We start from the raw sequence: 17,033 nt of genomic DNA, 5'->3' as shown, positions 1-17,033 counted from the left end.
AAGGTCTAAAGATAATCTCTTAACAATAACAAATCAAACGAGAACACAGAATCAGAGAGCACGTGTGAGCCCTGGGAGAACACGGTTACGAGCAGACGACAAATCCCCCAGTTAGCGGCCACTCAATAATTCCCATCAAGATGCTGACACCAAGCTTACAGAACTCTTTACGAGTGCTACGGCAAAAGGAGTAAAAATAAGCATATGTAAGATATGCATACATTTTATTTTTTAAAAAATATCACTTTTAAATAAGCCTCCCTACTACTTTTGAAAAGTATACAGTATTAGAAGAAGTTAGAAAAATGGCTATAACGTCGAACACTGCTGTTCATCTTAAAATCCCAAAAGCTCTGAGGCTGCGCTGCGGCCTGGATGGTTCCAGTTCCGAGTCAGGACCACTGCATTCAGGCGGCAGCAGCGGGAACCCCGGGCCGCTGGGAGGAGGAGAAGGGCTGGGGGGACACAGGGCCTGAAGTCCAACAGGACGAGGCCACTGTTGGCCATCCCAGCTCATGACCCGAACAGACGGTCAGAAAACCCAGAACCTGACGCAGCCTCTAGGGAGTGGCCACCTCCCTGCCCACCTGGGCCGAGCACGCCCGGAGACCAGGCTCCGGCCGAGTTCATCCCTCCTATTTCCGCTTGTTTTGTGGGAAGCGGGGGGAAGCGGGGGGCAAACATGAAAATCCCACAATCAGGTCTCTTTCCATCATACGCTGCTTAGCACTCCCTCTCACAGGCCAATATTCCCAGCACCTTACCAAGTGGGGAAAAGCAAACCCATGTGAAAACACAAGGCCAGACATGATTCTAAAAAGTTTACAGTCATTTGCCTCATTTGATTTTTTCTTGATTATAATTTTCCCAAAAGTGTCCATTTTTTATCATGGTCTCACGAAATACGCAAATAAAAGGCTCTTAGGTGGAAGTAACATGAGACGTTTCAACCAAAATCTCCCACATTAACCTGGTCGGCCAGCCCCCCAGTCAGCTCTCAGGACTGGCAAAGAGAAGCTCAAAGAAGTTCAGAAATACACAGGGACATGCTGCGCGCACTGCAAATGCCAAGAAGTCCAGCCACGGCCGAGCCACGCACGTTTAAGCCACGGGGACACAACGCACGCGTCCCAGGAGGGCACAGAGCGCGCGCCCGGATGCGAGGCCCATAACCCTTCTCCACGCCAACAGGGTCTCGGAACCGAGACGGGATGGGCCCGCGTGGACCTGGGTACAGCTGCCCCTCCTGGTCAGGACCCTGTCCCCGACGCACACCTCTCCACTCCCATCTCCCACCTCTGCCAGCCCAGCTCTCGCCTCCGGGCCCCTCTGGAGCATCTCAGCCTCTGTGCTCCACGGGGCAGGCGAGCTCCTGCCCTGCTCCCCACTCAGCTCACACGTCCTGACCTCACACACCCCTTCTGAGGGACCCCTGCCCCCCCGGCCCATCCCCTCTTCACATGAACCACACCGTACCAAGGGGGCCGGCGCCTCCGTCTGGCCTGGCCCAGGGACCCCACGCAGGTCAGCAGGATGGATTCCTAACTGGCCCGGCGTGGCCAGCATCTGCCCAGCAGAGGGGCACACATCCCTCAAGGGAAGATGACTGATTCCAGTTCCAGGATGGCCTCTGAGTAGATACCTGGCCTTAGGCGGGGCACTGGATGGCAGTCAAGACTGGGTTCCTCATGGACAGAACAGGAATAACAGTGTTCTAGCTCACTTCCCAGGGCCGTCGCGCAAAATGAATGAGATAACCCGTAAAGCACAATTCAGAACCAAGTCGCTGTTCATTCTGGGCCCCTAAGAGCACAGCAGAGTTTGACTTGCAGTTAGAGAGCAACCGGTGTTGATTCGTTACTATTATAAGCTTTAAACATCTACGGTTTTTTAAACAGAGAAGCCCCGGCCCTTCACAGCCCAGCATCTGGGGGTGGCCGCCCAGCACCCACCTGTCCACCTTCCACCTGTCCCCACCGCTGGGCGCCTCAATCACGGCCTTTCTGTTCCGCCGACAAGCTGCGCTCGGTGGTTTCTAATGATCCTGGTACAGGGCTTTCTATGTCAAATACATACCGGGAGTTCATTCTTAAATTTCAATATCGTTAATCATCTAACATTCAGCATCTCAGAATTCAGAAATTTGCATTTCTACAATGGTGGCTTTGAAAAACAGGACATAAATGCAAATGTTCCACAAACCGTATAAGAATTTTCAGAGAATTGCCAAAACAAACCATCAATGCTCCATTGACAGTGAATTTTCTGAGCTCTTCATAACGACTGAGTATTCGTGATTTTTAAAAGACAAAACACAATTTGAGAATTTTTTTTTGAAAAAGGAGGTTGAAAAAGAAGTCGTTATGTCTCCATGATTTCCAGAACAAACCTTGACTGATTAAGCCCCAGATAATGATGGCGTGGAGGATCCGGGGCCAAGACAACTCAGGGGCTGCGACTGCAGCGCGGGTGCCCGGAGGAGCCTGGGGGACGCTCGCAGACAGGAAACGCACAGGGTGTTTCTGAACCTGCCCTTGAGAAAGCAGAAGCGGGCGGTACCAGGGGCCCGCGAGTACCTCCCGCCCCAGGGTCCATCTGAACAATGAGGCTCCCCGCCGTCCCCCCAAGACACCTGCATTCGGCACGACTTCGGGAACCCGGCTCCCCTCCCTGCTCTCCCTGCGCAGAACCCCGGGCCCGGCAGCCGCTGGGGACTCTCCATGCCTCCCAGAAATGTCATGAACAAGCTCTTCTCCAGCTGCTCCCCGTCTTCCGATGGGCATGATCACAGCCTCCATCTCCTGGCCTAAGCTCCCAGGACTCTGCCGGCCGCACCTGCTGGCTCCACACCCCGCCTCCCAAAAGCCCAGGCCTGGGCCTCCCCGGGCCTTGTCCAAGGCCACTCCCGGCTCCCCAGCTCTCCTCCTGTGGCCCAGGGCCTCGCACAGGGTCCACGACCCACCCCCAGCAACTCAGAATCAATGTCTTCTTCGTGTTAATTGCAAGTCCTTAAAATTCACTTCTCCCCTTAAAACTTCGCAGCATTCCTGAAACACTGAATCCTTGCAAAGCACAATTTAAATGATATAAAAATGTGTCTTTCTGAGATCATTTCTATATTAAAATATAACACCCTTGGTGGCCAAACTGGTTGAAATAAACAGGCTCGAGATCCAACAAAGCAATACCAGGGCTCCGGCTCAGACCAGCGGAGGCCAAGAGCCTCTCCTGGGAGACTTACAGGATTAGAACTTTACGACGGCCTGAAGAAATCAAACTATGTTGAAACTCATTAATCACCAAGTAACTGTTGACACAGACTTTTTAGCTGCTTTTATGTGGACGGGGCATTTCAGATTGAAGAGGATACTGAGAAATCAGAGTATGGTCCAAATTAAAACACGGATCAGAAACATACCAGTTTCCCTCAAAACAGTTACCCTGTTTTTAACACGATACGTGCCTCTTACCAAGACACAGGGAGGGATGGGGCACCTGAATGACAGTCAGCCAGCTCTCCGTCGAGGGCGTGGTTTGGATGCCCACACACAGGTCCAGGAGGCTCCGTACGGGGCTCCCTAAGGCTTACAGTCCCTCCTCCAGACTTGCTCTAGGCAGAAACGTTACTGCAAAGAAGGTGAGTTGCACTGGGCGGGGTGGGAGTGGCAGAAAGGTGGCCGAGCGACAGCGTCTGGTTCTCCTGTAAGCCAGCCGAGGCCCCCATATCCTAGCACAGTCCAACCACAAGGAACTCTACAGTGTTCATCTGAGGAAAACAAAGGAAGAGGGAGCAACGAAGGAGCCCGTGTCTGTCCTGCCAGCAGACCCACGGACTGTCTACAGTCGCTCAGTCCGGCCGGGGACTCGGCTTCGAAGCGAGGCCCTGCGTCCTAGTAGCCCCCGACCGCTTGGGCACATCCCAGCAGGGAAAGGCTTGGAGCGCTGGGGCAGACAGGAAGCACAACATCTCAGAGGCTCTTTTCATTCTTCCTGCTCTCAAAGAAGAGTTCTCTTAGACTAAATCAAGCCAGGCCCTTTCCTCAGGCTGCACGCATCATTAGAAATAGTTATCCAGAGCAATAAAACCCAACAGTTAACAGTTTTACGTCAGAGAACCAGGGCCTGGCTCTGGCAAAGTTCAGAAAGAACGGCAATAAAATCATAATGCACACCTCACCCAACACCAGAGGGAGTGTTCAAGGCAAACGGGGGGAGAAAAACGCTACACATCAAAGGAAAAGGGCCGAAGCCAGCCGGCACTGCAAGCGTGAGAGGAGGGGCCCGCAGCGGCTGGCCTCCCCCGGCCCGGCGCCGAGGGCCACACAGGAGCTGGCAGAGCCGTGGCTGGGACAGGAGGCACCCAGGTGCCGCAGGGGGAGGGAGGGTGCGCGGCCAGGAGAGACCGGCACCGCACGTCCCAGGGATGCAGAGACTGAAACAGGACTCGTCTGCTCGGGCTGAAGACAAGACAGAGAACGGCGAGAAATGCCTGTTCAGAAGAGCGAATTGAACAAGTCAGTATTAATTAGTTCTCTTCCTCCCTCAAATCCACTAAAATGACAAAAGATAAATATAAACATGAAGGGATTTGCAGCGAGGCTAGACAGTGGGAAAGCAGTAGCGTCAACTGACAAGAAACCTGGAGGGATTTCCTAGAAAATGTACATCCCAGGGGGTCCAAGTGATGGGAAAACCATCACTGGTGAGCAGACCGTCGCCCCAGGCTGGCAACGGCCTTGTGGAGGAGGGGGTGTGCAGACCCACAGCTCAGCCCAAAACGGCCCAGGGGAAGCAGCAGGGCAGCCGGGGGCGGAGGGCGACCGACCGGCCAGCGTGTGGACCCTCGTGGTGGCAAGCACTGTTTGCAGTCCCTTGCTGCAGCTCCAGGGGCTGCTCAGGGAAGGAGGGCGGGCCCCTGAAGGAGAGCTTCAGGCCCCAAGCGCACCACTCCCTACATCAGAGGGAAGAGGAGGGAAGAGGCTCAGGCCACAAGGCAGCCCTGCCTCACCAGCTCCACCCACTGAGAGAGACAGAGCTTCCAGCGTCAAGAACGACGCACACACACCAGGCAGGACACGACGGCAGTCAACAGCCACGGGTGAACTCCCCACGTGAGACGCAAGACTCTGGGAAGGAGAAAAAAGCAAAACCCAACTAGATCTCTGCTGTTCACGGGGACCAGGCTTGTGAGGGTAAGAAAAGTGGGTGGAGAAGCGTTTCTCAGCCCAAAGAAACCAAGGGCAGAAATACTTTTAGGAGACTGATTAACTTTGGGGCGAAGAAACATGAAACAAAGAGAAATACATTGTATTTTGTTAAGAGAACAGGGAAATACGTTGTATTTTGTTAAGAGACCAGGGCCACCAAGAGATAACAGTCATGAGTTTTTTAGTGCTGAAAAACACACTGGAATACATAAAGCCAAAAAACGGTCCATAAGATGGTCTTTTTGTAAAAAGAATATTACAAACCAGAATCATAATGGAAAGCACACATTTCTCTAGAAATCGAGGAGACAGAAAAGATAAAGCCATACTGATTTAGATAACTCAATTAACTTAATATGTATAGACAAAATAACATATAGAGAAAAAAATACATACATATACTCCTATGTATAAATATATTTGACACTTGAACAACACGGGATTGAACTGTGCCAACCACTTATGGTGGATTTTTTCATAGTAAGTACCACGGTACCACGCCATCCGTGATGGGCTGAATTCCCGGACGGGGAATTGCAGACACGGAGGAGCCAGCTGTGGATGCAGGGAGCTGACTATAAACTACACGTGGACTGTCGACTGCGGACAGGCTCGGCACCCCTGACCCCCTTGCGGTTTGAGGGTCAACTATATGTAATACTTATGAATGAGAAAACTTTACATACAGTATTGATGTATACATGGAGACTTCTTTAGACCAAAAAAAAAAACCAACAACAACAAGAAGAAAGAAAAAAATAAGGGGAAAAAGAGTACTCTTTCTCTTCAAATGCCCGGTGGCATGTACGAGATCTGATTACATCTATGGCAGCTCATGCAAAAACAGTGCACCCCCATGTGTACAGGAATGTAAATTCAAACAATAATTTCTCCCGACACTGTTGACAAGAATGAAATAGACTGAATTCACCTAGTGCAGGTGCCAATGAAGGAAAGTATCTATGTTCATAAACTACGATTAAGAGAAGTTGAGGCAGAGTTTCTGGAGCCATTTGAGAGTAACCTTAGAAGGTTTACATGCACATGCCCACCAACCCAGCAGTTCTACCTCTTGGAATTGATCCAGTGGAGATCTTACAGAAGCGTATGTTCAAAATATATGTATATAATAATTGTTTGATGCCGGTTTGGGGCTGTTATAAATACCGCTGCAGCCATATACCACATAAATATCCATCTTCGAGCTACCAAAAGTAAGTCTGTCTGATGCTCAAACTGCACTAAAACGGGAAAAATAAAACAGAGCCCCAGAGACAGAATGCTTACACTCTGTTAAAACTGACACACACACCCTACCTGTTCAGACACAGGAGAAAGGCATGTCCCCAACTCTGAGCGGGAGGGAGAGTCCACGGTCTACCTCACCCACTTCCATCCAGACTGCTGAATTTTGTTTGACACTTTGTATCAAGCAATACAGGAACGATTTAAATCAATAAAGCCTCTTCATACCTAAATACAACCGGGAATCCTGCTCTCGGGAGCTTCAGACAACTCTGATCGGGCCAAGGAGAGGGGTGTGAACGTGCGGGGGGGCCAATCCCCAAGGGAGAGACCACACCAAGCCCCACCCCTCTCTGCTGAGCCGGACCCACAGCCGCACTGACGGATGCGGTGCCTCAAGGATGCCCTGCACCTGCCCAGGCAGACTCAGGACAACTGACAGCTAAGTGGCCCAAGGCCACACTGCGCTGGACAGTGCGGCGGGACAAGGCAGGGCTCCCAGCTTGGTCGGAGCGAGCACGGTGACTCTGCGACGGGGGAGACGGGGGAGGAGGAGCCCCGAACGCGTGTGTCCGCAACACGCTTCTGAAGCTAAGAGCCATGCAAACGTGGCTCCCGGCCCCATTTGGCCACTTACTAGCCCTGTGACCTGGGGCAAGTCACTTCTTCCCGCCAGGTGGGAGACGTTTAGGGCCTAGTGAGGAGTCAATGCGCATAAGATGCTTAGTGCAGCGCCTAATAAAAAGCCTCGGGCACCAGGAGCGATGCCCCTTGGCCACCACTGATGGGCACCGATCGTGCTTCTTCTCAGAGTCGGACCAGAGGCCCTCCCACCCCCACGGCCCCCAGAAACAGAGCAGCTGGAGACGAAGACGCAAGTGGACGCGTACCCGTCAGCTCCCTGAAGCACCAGAGAAACGGGTGCCGCTCAAGTCGGCATGCAGGTCCCGGCGGAGGCTGGACCCCACGTCTCCGTGAGGCCCTCCTCAGCCTTCCGCCACTGAGACGAAGAGCAGCCTACTGTGCCCTCGGGGCCGTCGTAAACCGACGGCGGTCGTGATGGAGGACCCAGTGGGAGACCCAGGACCAGCTGTGAGGGCAGCGCGTCCGCCAAGAGGACCCAGGGCCCCGCTTACCTGGATGGCTTTGGGAGCTCATTGCGAGCAGCGGCTTCTCCTTCAAGGGATTCAAAAGGGCTCAAAACTTCCACACGAACGGGAGCTCCAAAGAGCCCCAGGCTCCCAGCCCCATACAAATCCAGCGACGCGCACGCTGGTCCACGGCCACGAAACCCCCCGTCTCGCCGACCACGTAGTGGGCCCAGCAATCCGAAGGAGGGCAGGGTCTCCCCGGGCTCTCAGGAGACGACCTGTCTGGGGAGAGAAAGGGGAGGCTTCGGTTAGGAGGTGAAGGCCCCCCGGACACCACGGGGAGCACGGAATCAATCGCTCACGCTCCACCCCCGTCTCTACAATCCATGGAACCATCATTTGAAAATTGTACAAACTACTTGGACGTTTTGTTAGTAAATGTATGTAAATACGTGTAACAGCGTATCTGTGCCACAACCTCGACACTGAGGACGGAAAACGTTTTAAACAAGAAATCACTTTAAGCCCACTCCCCACACACACATTTTTTCATTTTCGCTATATCCCCGACTATTCCTATTTTACGTAGCGGCAATCTCAGAGTTTAAGTTTAAATTCAGCTTCCCTCACTTACACCCTAAATCATTCCCCAGGTTTCCATCTTCCTAATAACCATTTCCTCAATTTATTTCCATTTTCTGATCGTAAAAGCAAAACCTGCTCATCACAGGAAGTATTTAAAAGGTGATCGTGATGCCGTGACACAGAGGCAAACACCTGGTAATACTGTGATGCATTTCCTTGCCGTCCTTCTTCGCCTTTCGCCCATACTGGCTACTAGCTCTACAGCTGGACACCCTATTCCCTTTGCTGACACGACAGTCAGGCATTTTCCAATGTCATGAACAACTCCTGGTTAACAGCGCTTTGAAGGCCGTTTCCCTCTGCGTCTGTGACGGAGCTGCCTGCCGCCTCCCTGGGAGGACCTGCTCCTCCCCCACTCCAGGTGGCTCTGATGAGCTCTGCCAATCACAGGTCCGTCCCCAGACGGGAGGGTGGCACGTACTGTAAGCCGAGCTCATCAAATCCTCTTCCCAAGACCACCCTCTTCCATAGGTCACAGGCACCTAACAGAGGAGGAGCCCAAAGAAACCAGGGCACGAATCCCCACCGCCAAGCGTCTGCCTCGGTGGGATGGCGTCACCAGTGACTTTTTAAATACTTTGCTGCGATGAGCATGTTTTACTTTACAATCGGAATACGGAGATAAACTGAGGAAATGGTAATTATGAACATCCTCCCACTGACCTGGGCTCAGGGGTCCTCTGAGGCCTATCACCCGCTCCTTTAGTAGTGTAACAAATTCCTGTTCTTGATTAAATTATTCAAGGATTTTCTTTTTCCCCCTATTGCTTATAACCAAAGAACCCTAAACCATTCATCATGTAAAGGATTAAACCCCAATTATACGTTATCTATAACTCTGTGATTAATATCTTTCTGATTACTGTTCTATATCTGTTTATTTCCTTAGGAAACACAGTAACTTATTTATTCATCTCTTAAATGGATAAAGAAGATGTGGCATATATATATATGGAATAGTAGCCATAAAAGGTGAATGAAATAATGCCATTTGCAGCAACGCGGATGGACCTAGAGATGATCCTATTAAGTGAAGTAAATCAGAAAGACAAATATCATATGATATCATTTATATGTGGAATCTAAACTATGACACGAATGAACTCATCTACAAAACAGAAACAGACGCACAGACATAGAGAACAAGTCACTGCCAAGCAGGGGAGAGGGGAGGGATGGAGTGGGAGGCTGGGATTAGCAGATGAAAACTATTATATATAGAATGGATAAACAACAAGGTCCTACTGTATAGCACAGGGAACTATATTCAATATTCTGCGATAAACCAGAATGGAAAAGAACATGAAAAAGAATACATATATGTATAACTGAGTCACTTTGCTGTACAGCAGAAATTCATACAACATGGTAAATCAACTACACTTCAATAAAATTTTAGAAAAAATGGAATTTTTACTCATCTCTCAACCAGAAAGAAACACCATTGTCTTGAAAGCAATGCAGATGGTATATTTTGCAAACCCCTGCAAGCCTCGGATGGCTCTGTATCCTTCACACAAAAATCACAACTTGGCTGGGTATAAAAGTCTTGGATCACAAATATTTCTCCCTCAAAATCTTAGCCACTGCCCCCTCCTCAGATACAGAAAACGCGGGCCCAGCAAAGCAGCACTTCCTTTCCAGGGAGCCTTTGGGGCTGAGTTCTGAGGCTTTCTTCTGTCTGGATTCTGCCAGGACTTTTTTTTAACTTTAATCTTGAAATTCAAAAATGTTGTCAGAAGATGTGTGGTCAGTCTCTTTCCCTTTATTTTGTTCCAAACATGAACCTTTCAATACACACAGGTCTTTTTTTCTGCTCAGGAAAATGCTCTTCAATCACGTTTTGACAATTGTTTTGTTACATTTGTTTTGTCATCTCCAGAGCTTCCCACACCGTCTGGCTGAAACCTCCCCATCGTATCTGGCCTCTCGCAGCACCGGCACATCGTCGTTCACTCTGCATCCCAAGAGCCTTCGCCAGCGTGTTCTCCACAGCACTGCTCCTAGTTTCCATGATATCCGTTTTACTCCTATGGCTTTTCATACAGATTTTAACTAAACCTTAAGCTCTTTGTTTCAAACGTTTCCCTTTACAGCTCATTCCATTATCTTTTCCTCTCAGCTGATTCCCTCCTCATGACCTTCTGTTCTGTTTGTCTTCCTAGTCAAAGTCTTTTCAAAATTTCTTTTTTTGATTCTGACTATAAATTGTTTTCAGAGGTATATCTGTCTTCTGCCTTTCAGGGTAGCTCCCTTTCCCCCACATTCTGGGATACCTTTTAAGACCCCATGGTGGGGATTATTTATTTATCCTCAAATAAGAATAGCTGTGGTCCAGGGACTTCCCAGGTGGTCCAGTGGTTAAGACTGCACTCCCAATGCAGGGGGCCCAGGTATGATCCCTGGTCAGGGAACTAGATCCCACATGCCACAACTAAAAAAAGATTCTGCATGCCACAACTAAAGATTCCGCAGGCCGCAACCGAAGACCCTGCGTGCCGCAACTAAAAGACCTCACACACAGCAACGAAGATCCCATGTGCTGCAACTAAGACCCAGCACAGCCAAATAAGTAAATATTAAAAAAAAAAAAAAAAGAATAGCTGTGGTCCAGACCTGAGTTTTGCCCAAAGACTCTGTCCTCTGCTCCTACCCGCTCCTCTGTCTACTGCAATAGTGGCTAAAACGCTTCTCAGAGCCACCCCCTCTGCAGCTGACATGCACAGCCCCGAACCAAACGGCTAGTGTCCAGCAGGCTCTCACCTAGTGCGAGGCTGCCAGACTGAGACGGCTCTCTTCCCAGATGCAGACTGAACAGAACACAGAAGCTTCTGCTATAATACAATATACACGCTCTGGAAGAACCTCACACTCCAAAAACCTGCATACTAAAAATACCTGGGCTTATGAAAAAAAAATAAGGTTGGAGCAGACTATTCAAAACTGCAATTTAATAACCAGGGTACTACAAAAATCAACACTAACTCTAATGTTTAAAGTACCATAGTTTAAAAAAAGACATGTAAAATTCCTAATAAATAAAAAGTCCTTATAAAAGCTGGCAACGTTTTGATGAGAGAGGTTAAAAGGAAGAATTGAAGCTTCTGAGTTATGGAATCGGGGACAGAACATACAAAGATGGAGAAAACCGTGCAGTGAACATTTCTGAGAAGGCGCAGTCTGCCGAAACAAGCAAGAGGCAGAGCTGAGGTGGTGGGAGGAAAGTGCACACAGACACAGGGCATCCCTCCAGGGTCCCACGTCCAGCCTGCGGGTGTCCTTAACAGTCAAACCCTGTTCCTTGATGGTAAGAAGCATCAGTGAAGCAGGAAGAATCCAGTGTGACCCAGCTCAACCTCTGCACTACACTGACACCTCTCCCCCATGTACCAGTAGGACATGAGCTACTTCAAGTCATAAGAACATGCCTTGGGACTTCCCTGGCAGTCCAGCAGTTAAGACTTCACCTTCCAATGCAGGGGGTGTGGGTTCGATCCTTGGTAGGGGAGCTAAGATCCCACATGCTTCACAGCCAAAAAACGAAAACGTAAAACAAAAGCAACACTGTAACAAATTCAACAAAGACTTTAAAAATGGTCCATATCAAAAAAAAAAAAATCTTTAAAAAAAGAACATGCCTTGTTACAGGGCGGGATGTATATGAAAGAACCTACACAACCCCAGTGGGCTCATTTCCTACGGCTTAATATGTATAGACAAAGGACCACAGACTGAGCGGTTTAAAAACCACAGAAGTGTATTGTTCACAGTCTGGAGGCAAGAAAGTTTCAGAGTCTGAAACCCAGGTGTCAGCGAGGCCGTCCCCGAAAGCCGCGGGGAAATCCCTCCCGGCCTCCTCCAGCCTCCGGCAGCTGTGGCATCTTGGGTGCCCTTGCGCTGGCAGCTGCAGGGCTCCAACCCTGCTTTCTCCCGTGGGTCTGCCTCCACGCGGCCGTCTTCTTAGAAGGACACAGTCACAGCGGGTTAGGGGCTCAACCGACTTCAGTGCGACTTCATCTTAACGAGTTACATCTGCAAAGACCCCATTCCCAAATGAGTTCACACTCTGAGGTACTGGGGGTCAGGATTTCAATACAACTTTTGGGTGGGGGCGACACAATCCAACACCTAATGCCCAGTACGCACTGCACCCAGGCCTCTTCCCTGACAGGTCCCCTACCCGCCCTCACCAGCGCTGTGTGAGCCCGGACGGTTCCAGAGAGAAATGTGCCTCCGTCACTTCACAATCCTCTGCATCATAACCAGACCGCATTCCACATAGGCCAGCTCCCTCAGGATGCTCTCAACACCGTGAGACGGAGAGGCATGGGCTCTGGAAAGCAGCCCCCTGCAGCATAGGGACGGACGCCCAGTGTCCTGGCTGGGTCAGAGGGTGACTCTGTAAGTCCCAGGGGAGACAGTGGGGCAGGGGATCTCCCTCTCGGCTCTCAGCTGAACCTCCAGCTGCATCATTCAGCCCAGTTCCTCCGACCTCAGCCACACCAGGTCTATCAGGAGACTCTGCACCCTGGGTCTCTGAGAGGAGCCATAAACTTCCGGTCAGTTGTCGGCTGGCAGAGTCCAGCTCACAGCTGAGAGCGCTGGCATGAGAGCCAAGGCCACCAGCATCCTGGGCTCCAGGTGTGAATCTCAGGTCACATTTTAATACAAACATGACCTTGAGCAAGCAGCCGGACCGCTCTCTGCCCCACCTCCTAACCTATGGGAATGGGGATGAGATGGGGAACAGCACTGTGACCATCACAGGAGTGTCGTAAGGACTAAATGCGTTAGCACAGGAGAAGCACCGTGACAGGGCTGGCACACGGCTAACATCCAGGTACTAGCCATTGATCCGATCATTATTTATCTTAAACCAAAAGCTTCTAATAAAGTTTTGACAATTTCCCTGGGGACGATCAGAATTCTGCTTCTAGTCAAAATAGAATAATACAGTCCAGATTTACTCTCCTACACAAAACAGCTCCAACAGACAAAACACATGCAACTGTGGCTTCCAGACACTGGACATCAGGCATGTGACCCTTGAGGAGACACAAACATGATGAGCTGCCCAGTCGTCCCAGCTGACTGCTCGGAGACAGTTTCCAGGTACCAGTGCAAGGAGGACACAGAAAACATGTGAAGAAATAATGGCTTAAATTTCCCAAATTTGGTGAAACTATAAACCCATAGACCCAAGAGTGCGACCAACTCCAAGCACAGGCACATGATGAAGATTACACCTGGACAGAACATAATCAAGTTACTTAAAACCAGTTTTAAGATAATGTCTCAAAAGCAGTTGGGAAGGAAAAGTCACATCACGGACAGAAAAACAAAAATAGGAACAACAGCGGATTTCTCAGTGCAAAGAATGCAAAAGCCAGAAGACACTGGAGCAGCACCTTTCAAAGGGACTCACACACACACAAATGCTGCACCACGCGAAAAACACATCTTTCAAAAACAAAGGTGAAATAGAGATGTTTTCCGGTATTCAGAAGCGAAAATATTCATCACCAGCAGACCTACACTAAAAGAAATCTCAAAGGCAAAAGGAAAATCGTACCAGATGGAAACACAGATCTACACAGAGGAGTGAAGAGCTTCAGAAATGGGAACCATACAGGTAAATAGAAAAGATTCTTCTCCGATGCTGAATCTCTCTTAAAGAGAACTGTTTAATGCAAAAGTCATAACATATTACAAAGTTTATATCATACGTACTGAGAAAACATATGTCAAAAATAACACAAAGGGGCTTCCCTGGTGGCGCAGTGGTTGAGAGTCCGCCTGCCGATGCAGGGGACGCGGGTTCGTGCCCTGGTCCGGGAAGATCCCACACGCCGCGGGGCGGCTGGGCCCGTGAGCCATGGCCGCTGACCCTGCGCATCCGGAGCCTGTGCTCCGCAACGGGAGAGGCCACAGCAGTGAGAGGCCCGCATACCGCTAAAAAAATAAATAAACAAATAAAAATAACACAAAGACTGGGAGGGGACGAACAGAAGTATACTGTAGTATGTTCTTACATTAGACATGAAGTAGTTTAACCTTGAAGATAAGACTGTGATAAGCGGAAGATGTAGACTATAAATCCTAAAGTCCCACTTAAAAAAGAAATGATTATAATTAACAAGCCAATAAAATTAATACAATCATAAAATAATATAATATAATAAAATTAATACAATCATAAAAATACTCAATCCAAATGAAGGCAGAAGAAGAGAAAAACAGAACACAAAAGTGACAAGTAGAAAACAAAAAGCAAGATGGTAGCTTTAAACCAAACAATATCAATGACCAGATCAAATGGTCTAAACGCCCCAATTAAAGAGGTTGTCAGATGGGATGAAAAAGCAAGACCCTGCTTCCAGAGTATAAAGAGGAATTATGTGAGGTAGGACTAAAAATGGTTTAGAGAGAAGAGGTCATGCTTTTTATTGTAAAATAAATCTTCCCCAAGCATCACGGACCCAAACATATGCTGCCTACAAGGAACGTGTTTTAAGTAGTGAAAGATGGAAAAAGATATACCATGCAAATACTAATCAAAAGAAAGCTATAATGTTCACATGAATATCAGACAAAGTAAATGTTAACGAAAGAATATCACCAGGGATAAAGAAGGTCATTTCATAACGATCAAGGGGTCAATTCATTAAAAGGACATAACATTCCTAAACACGTATGCACCTGATAACAGAGCTTCATACATGAAGCAGAAACTAGTAAAAGTGTAAGGAGAAATGGACAAATCTGTAGGTGGAAATTTCAACACCCTGCTCTTAATAGTGGTTAGAACAGGGAGACAGAAAATTAGCAAGAGCAGAGAAGACACGAACAACACCATCACCCACCCTGACCAAGATGAGGTTTATAGACACTTCATGAACGACAGCAGAATACATACTCTTCACATTCTTTTTAAATCCACACAGAATAGTTACCAAGACAGACCATCTTTTGGTCTCAATAAATTTTAAAAGACTCAAGTCAAGATATACAAAGTATGTTTTCTGACTTGAAATTAGAAATCAGTAACAGAAAGATATCTGGAAAACCAGATATCTGGAAACTAAATAATACACTTCATGGGTCAAAGAAGAAATTAAAACAGAAATTATGAAGTATTTTGAAATGAATGAAAATGAAGCACAACATGTTTGTAGTGCTGAGAGGAAGTTTATAGCACTGAATGCCTGCATGAGAGAAGAAGGTCCTAAGTCAATGACCTCAGGTTTTACTGTTAGAAACTAGAAAAAGGATAAACCAGACCCAAAATAGCAGAAAAAAGACAATAACAAAGAGCAGAAATCAATGAAATAGAAAAATCAGTGAAACTAAATGCTGATTCTTTGAGAAAGTAAAATTGATAAACCTCTAGCTAAACTTATCAGGAAAAACAGAGAAAGAAGACACAAATTAACAACATCCAGAATGAGAGGGGATTAACTGTAGACCATATAGATAGGAAATGAATGATAAGGAAATATGATGAACAACTTTATGCCAAGAAATCTGACAATTTAGATGAAATAAACAAATGTCCTAAAAGACCCAAACTATCAAAGTGGACTCAAGAAGAGAGAGCCCAGGCTCGCTGCACTGGGCTTCTCCGCAGCTCTGGGACCCACCGGGGGAATCCGGTCTACAACTCTCACTGCCTTGGTTATTGCCCAGTGGTGATGCCTAACTTCCCTCCTTTCTTCTGCTTGTGTTAATTAGAACTCCACTGCAAGGATGCGCTACCACTTGTCCATCTCGCTGTTTAATCGTTTATTTATATCAGTGTGAATTTACGGATTTTCATTCTATTCTGTGCATGACAATCCAACACCACCATTACTTATTTTGTCATCCAAGCTTCGGCCACTGGAAGCGCCTATGTTTTTCTGACAAGCCCCCACCCCGTCTTTTATTTTTTTTAGCACTTCCTTACTTTCTACTTCCACAAGGTGTCCCTGTCACAAGCTTGGAATCAGCCACTCCTCCTGGGAGCCCTGGTTCCCGTTTTTGGAGAACTGTGTGTAGACGCTAAGATCTGGGTGCCGGCGGTGCCTGTTACTGGTGGGTGTCACTGCTGTAGGACCCTCCCTGCACACAGTACATCTGACACTAACACACACATTTATATTTTAGTGCCTATCTATTGGTTTATATTTTTTTTAATCATAAGTTTACACTGACACCTCAGATTCCAACCCAACATCACAGGTGGATTTTAGTCTCCCCCTTTCCTGATTTTCAACTTATTTCTCCAGCAGTGAGAAACCTGGTTCTTACGAGCTACAGTCTGTTTGCTTACTTGCTGTACTCTAGTATACATTCTAGTATAAAGTACTTTCACAACTGCTGACCCCCACACGACAATTCACGTCCGGTTCTTGCCTCCAGCCTCACAGTATGTGGTCAGGACGCAGGTTCCCACAGTGACCGGGGCAGCTCTTCCCTTCCGAGCCCCTTCAGTGCGGTGGCTTATGTATTTATTACGTGATAGAACTCGACTCATTTGTCAGTATCTGTATTTCATTTCGGTTTCCCCCACATCCTTGTTGGTTTTAACTGCTTATTTTTTGGATATGCGAAGAGTAAGAAATACAAATTTTTAAGAAAAAAGAATGTTCACATTGATATTTGCGATTACATTAAGATTTTACAGGGTTTTAATGTAAATTTCTCTTGCTTAAAGAAAAAAAAGCTCTTGTATTATGGAAATTTCAAATTACACGAAGTAAACACTATAGTATGAGCCCACAGCACCCAGCTTCAACGATTACTGGCCCCCTACCAGGCTGGCTTCACCTGTATCTCCTTTACACACATTGACATGTCCAAAGTG

General features: G+C 48.0%; 1 protein-coding gene across 2 annotated transcripts in view; it reads right to left on the bottom strand.

Annotated features, from left to right (window-relative positions):
• Positions 1-17,033, bottom strand: part of HDAC4 (histone deacetylase 4) — a 284,834-nt gene that overhangs the window by 233,926 nt on the left and 33,875 nt on the right. For both annotated transcript variants that reach the window (XM_060015821.1, XM_060015822.1), the window contains exon 2: positions 7,589-7,825. In XM_060015821.1, coding sequence (XP_059871804.1) covers positions 7,589-7,610 — 22 coding nt within the window. In that variant the 5' untranslated portion in view covers positions 7,611-7,825. The remainder of the gene's footprint in view (positions 1-7,588; positions 7,826-17,033) is intronic.

The sequence above is a fragment of the Delphinus delphis genome, chromosome 7, assembly GCF_949987515.2.
Source record: "Delphinus delphis chromosome 7, mDelDel1.2, whole genome shotgun sequence".
Taxonomy (NCBI): domain Eukaryota; kingdom Metazoa; phylum Chordata; class Mammalia; order Artiodactyla; family Delphinidae; genus Delphinus; species Delphinus delphis.
Note: the sequence above shows the minus strand (reverse complement) of the source record. Positions and strands in the feature narration are given on the sequence as shown.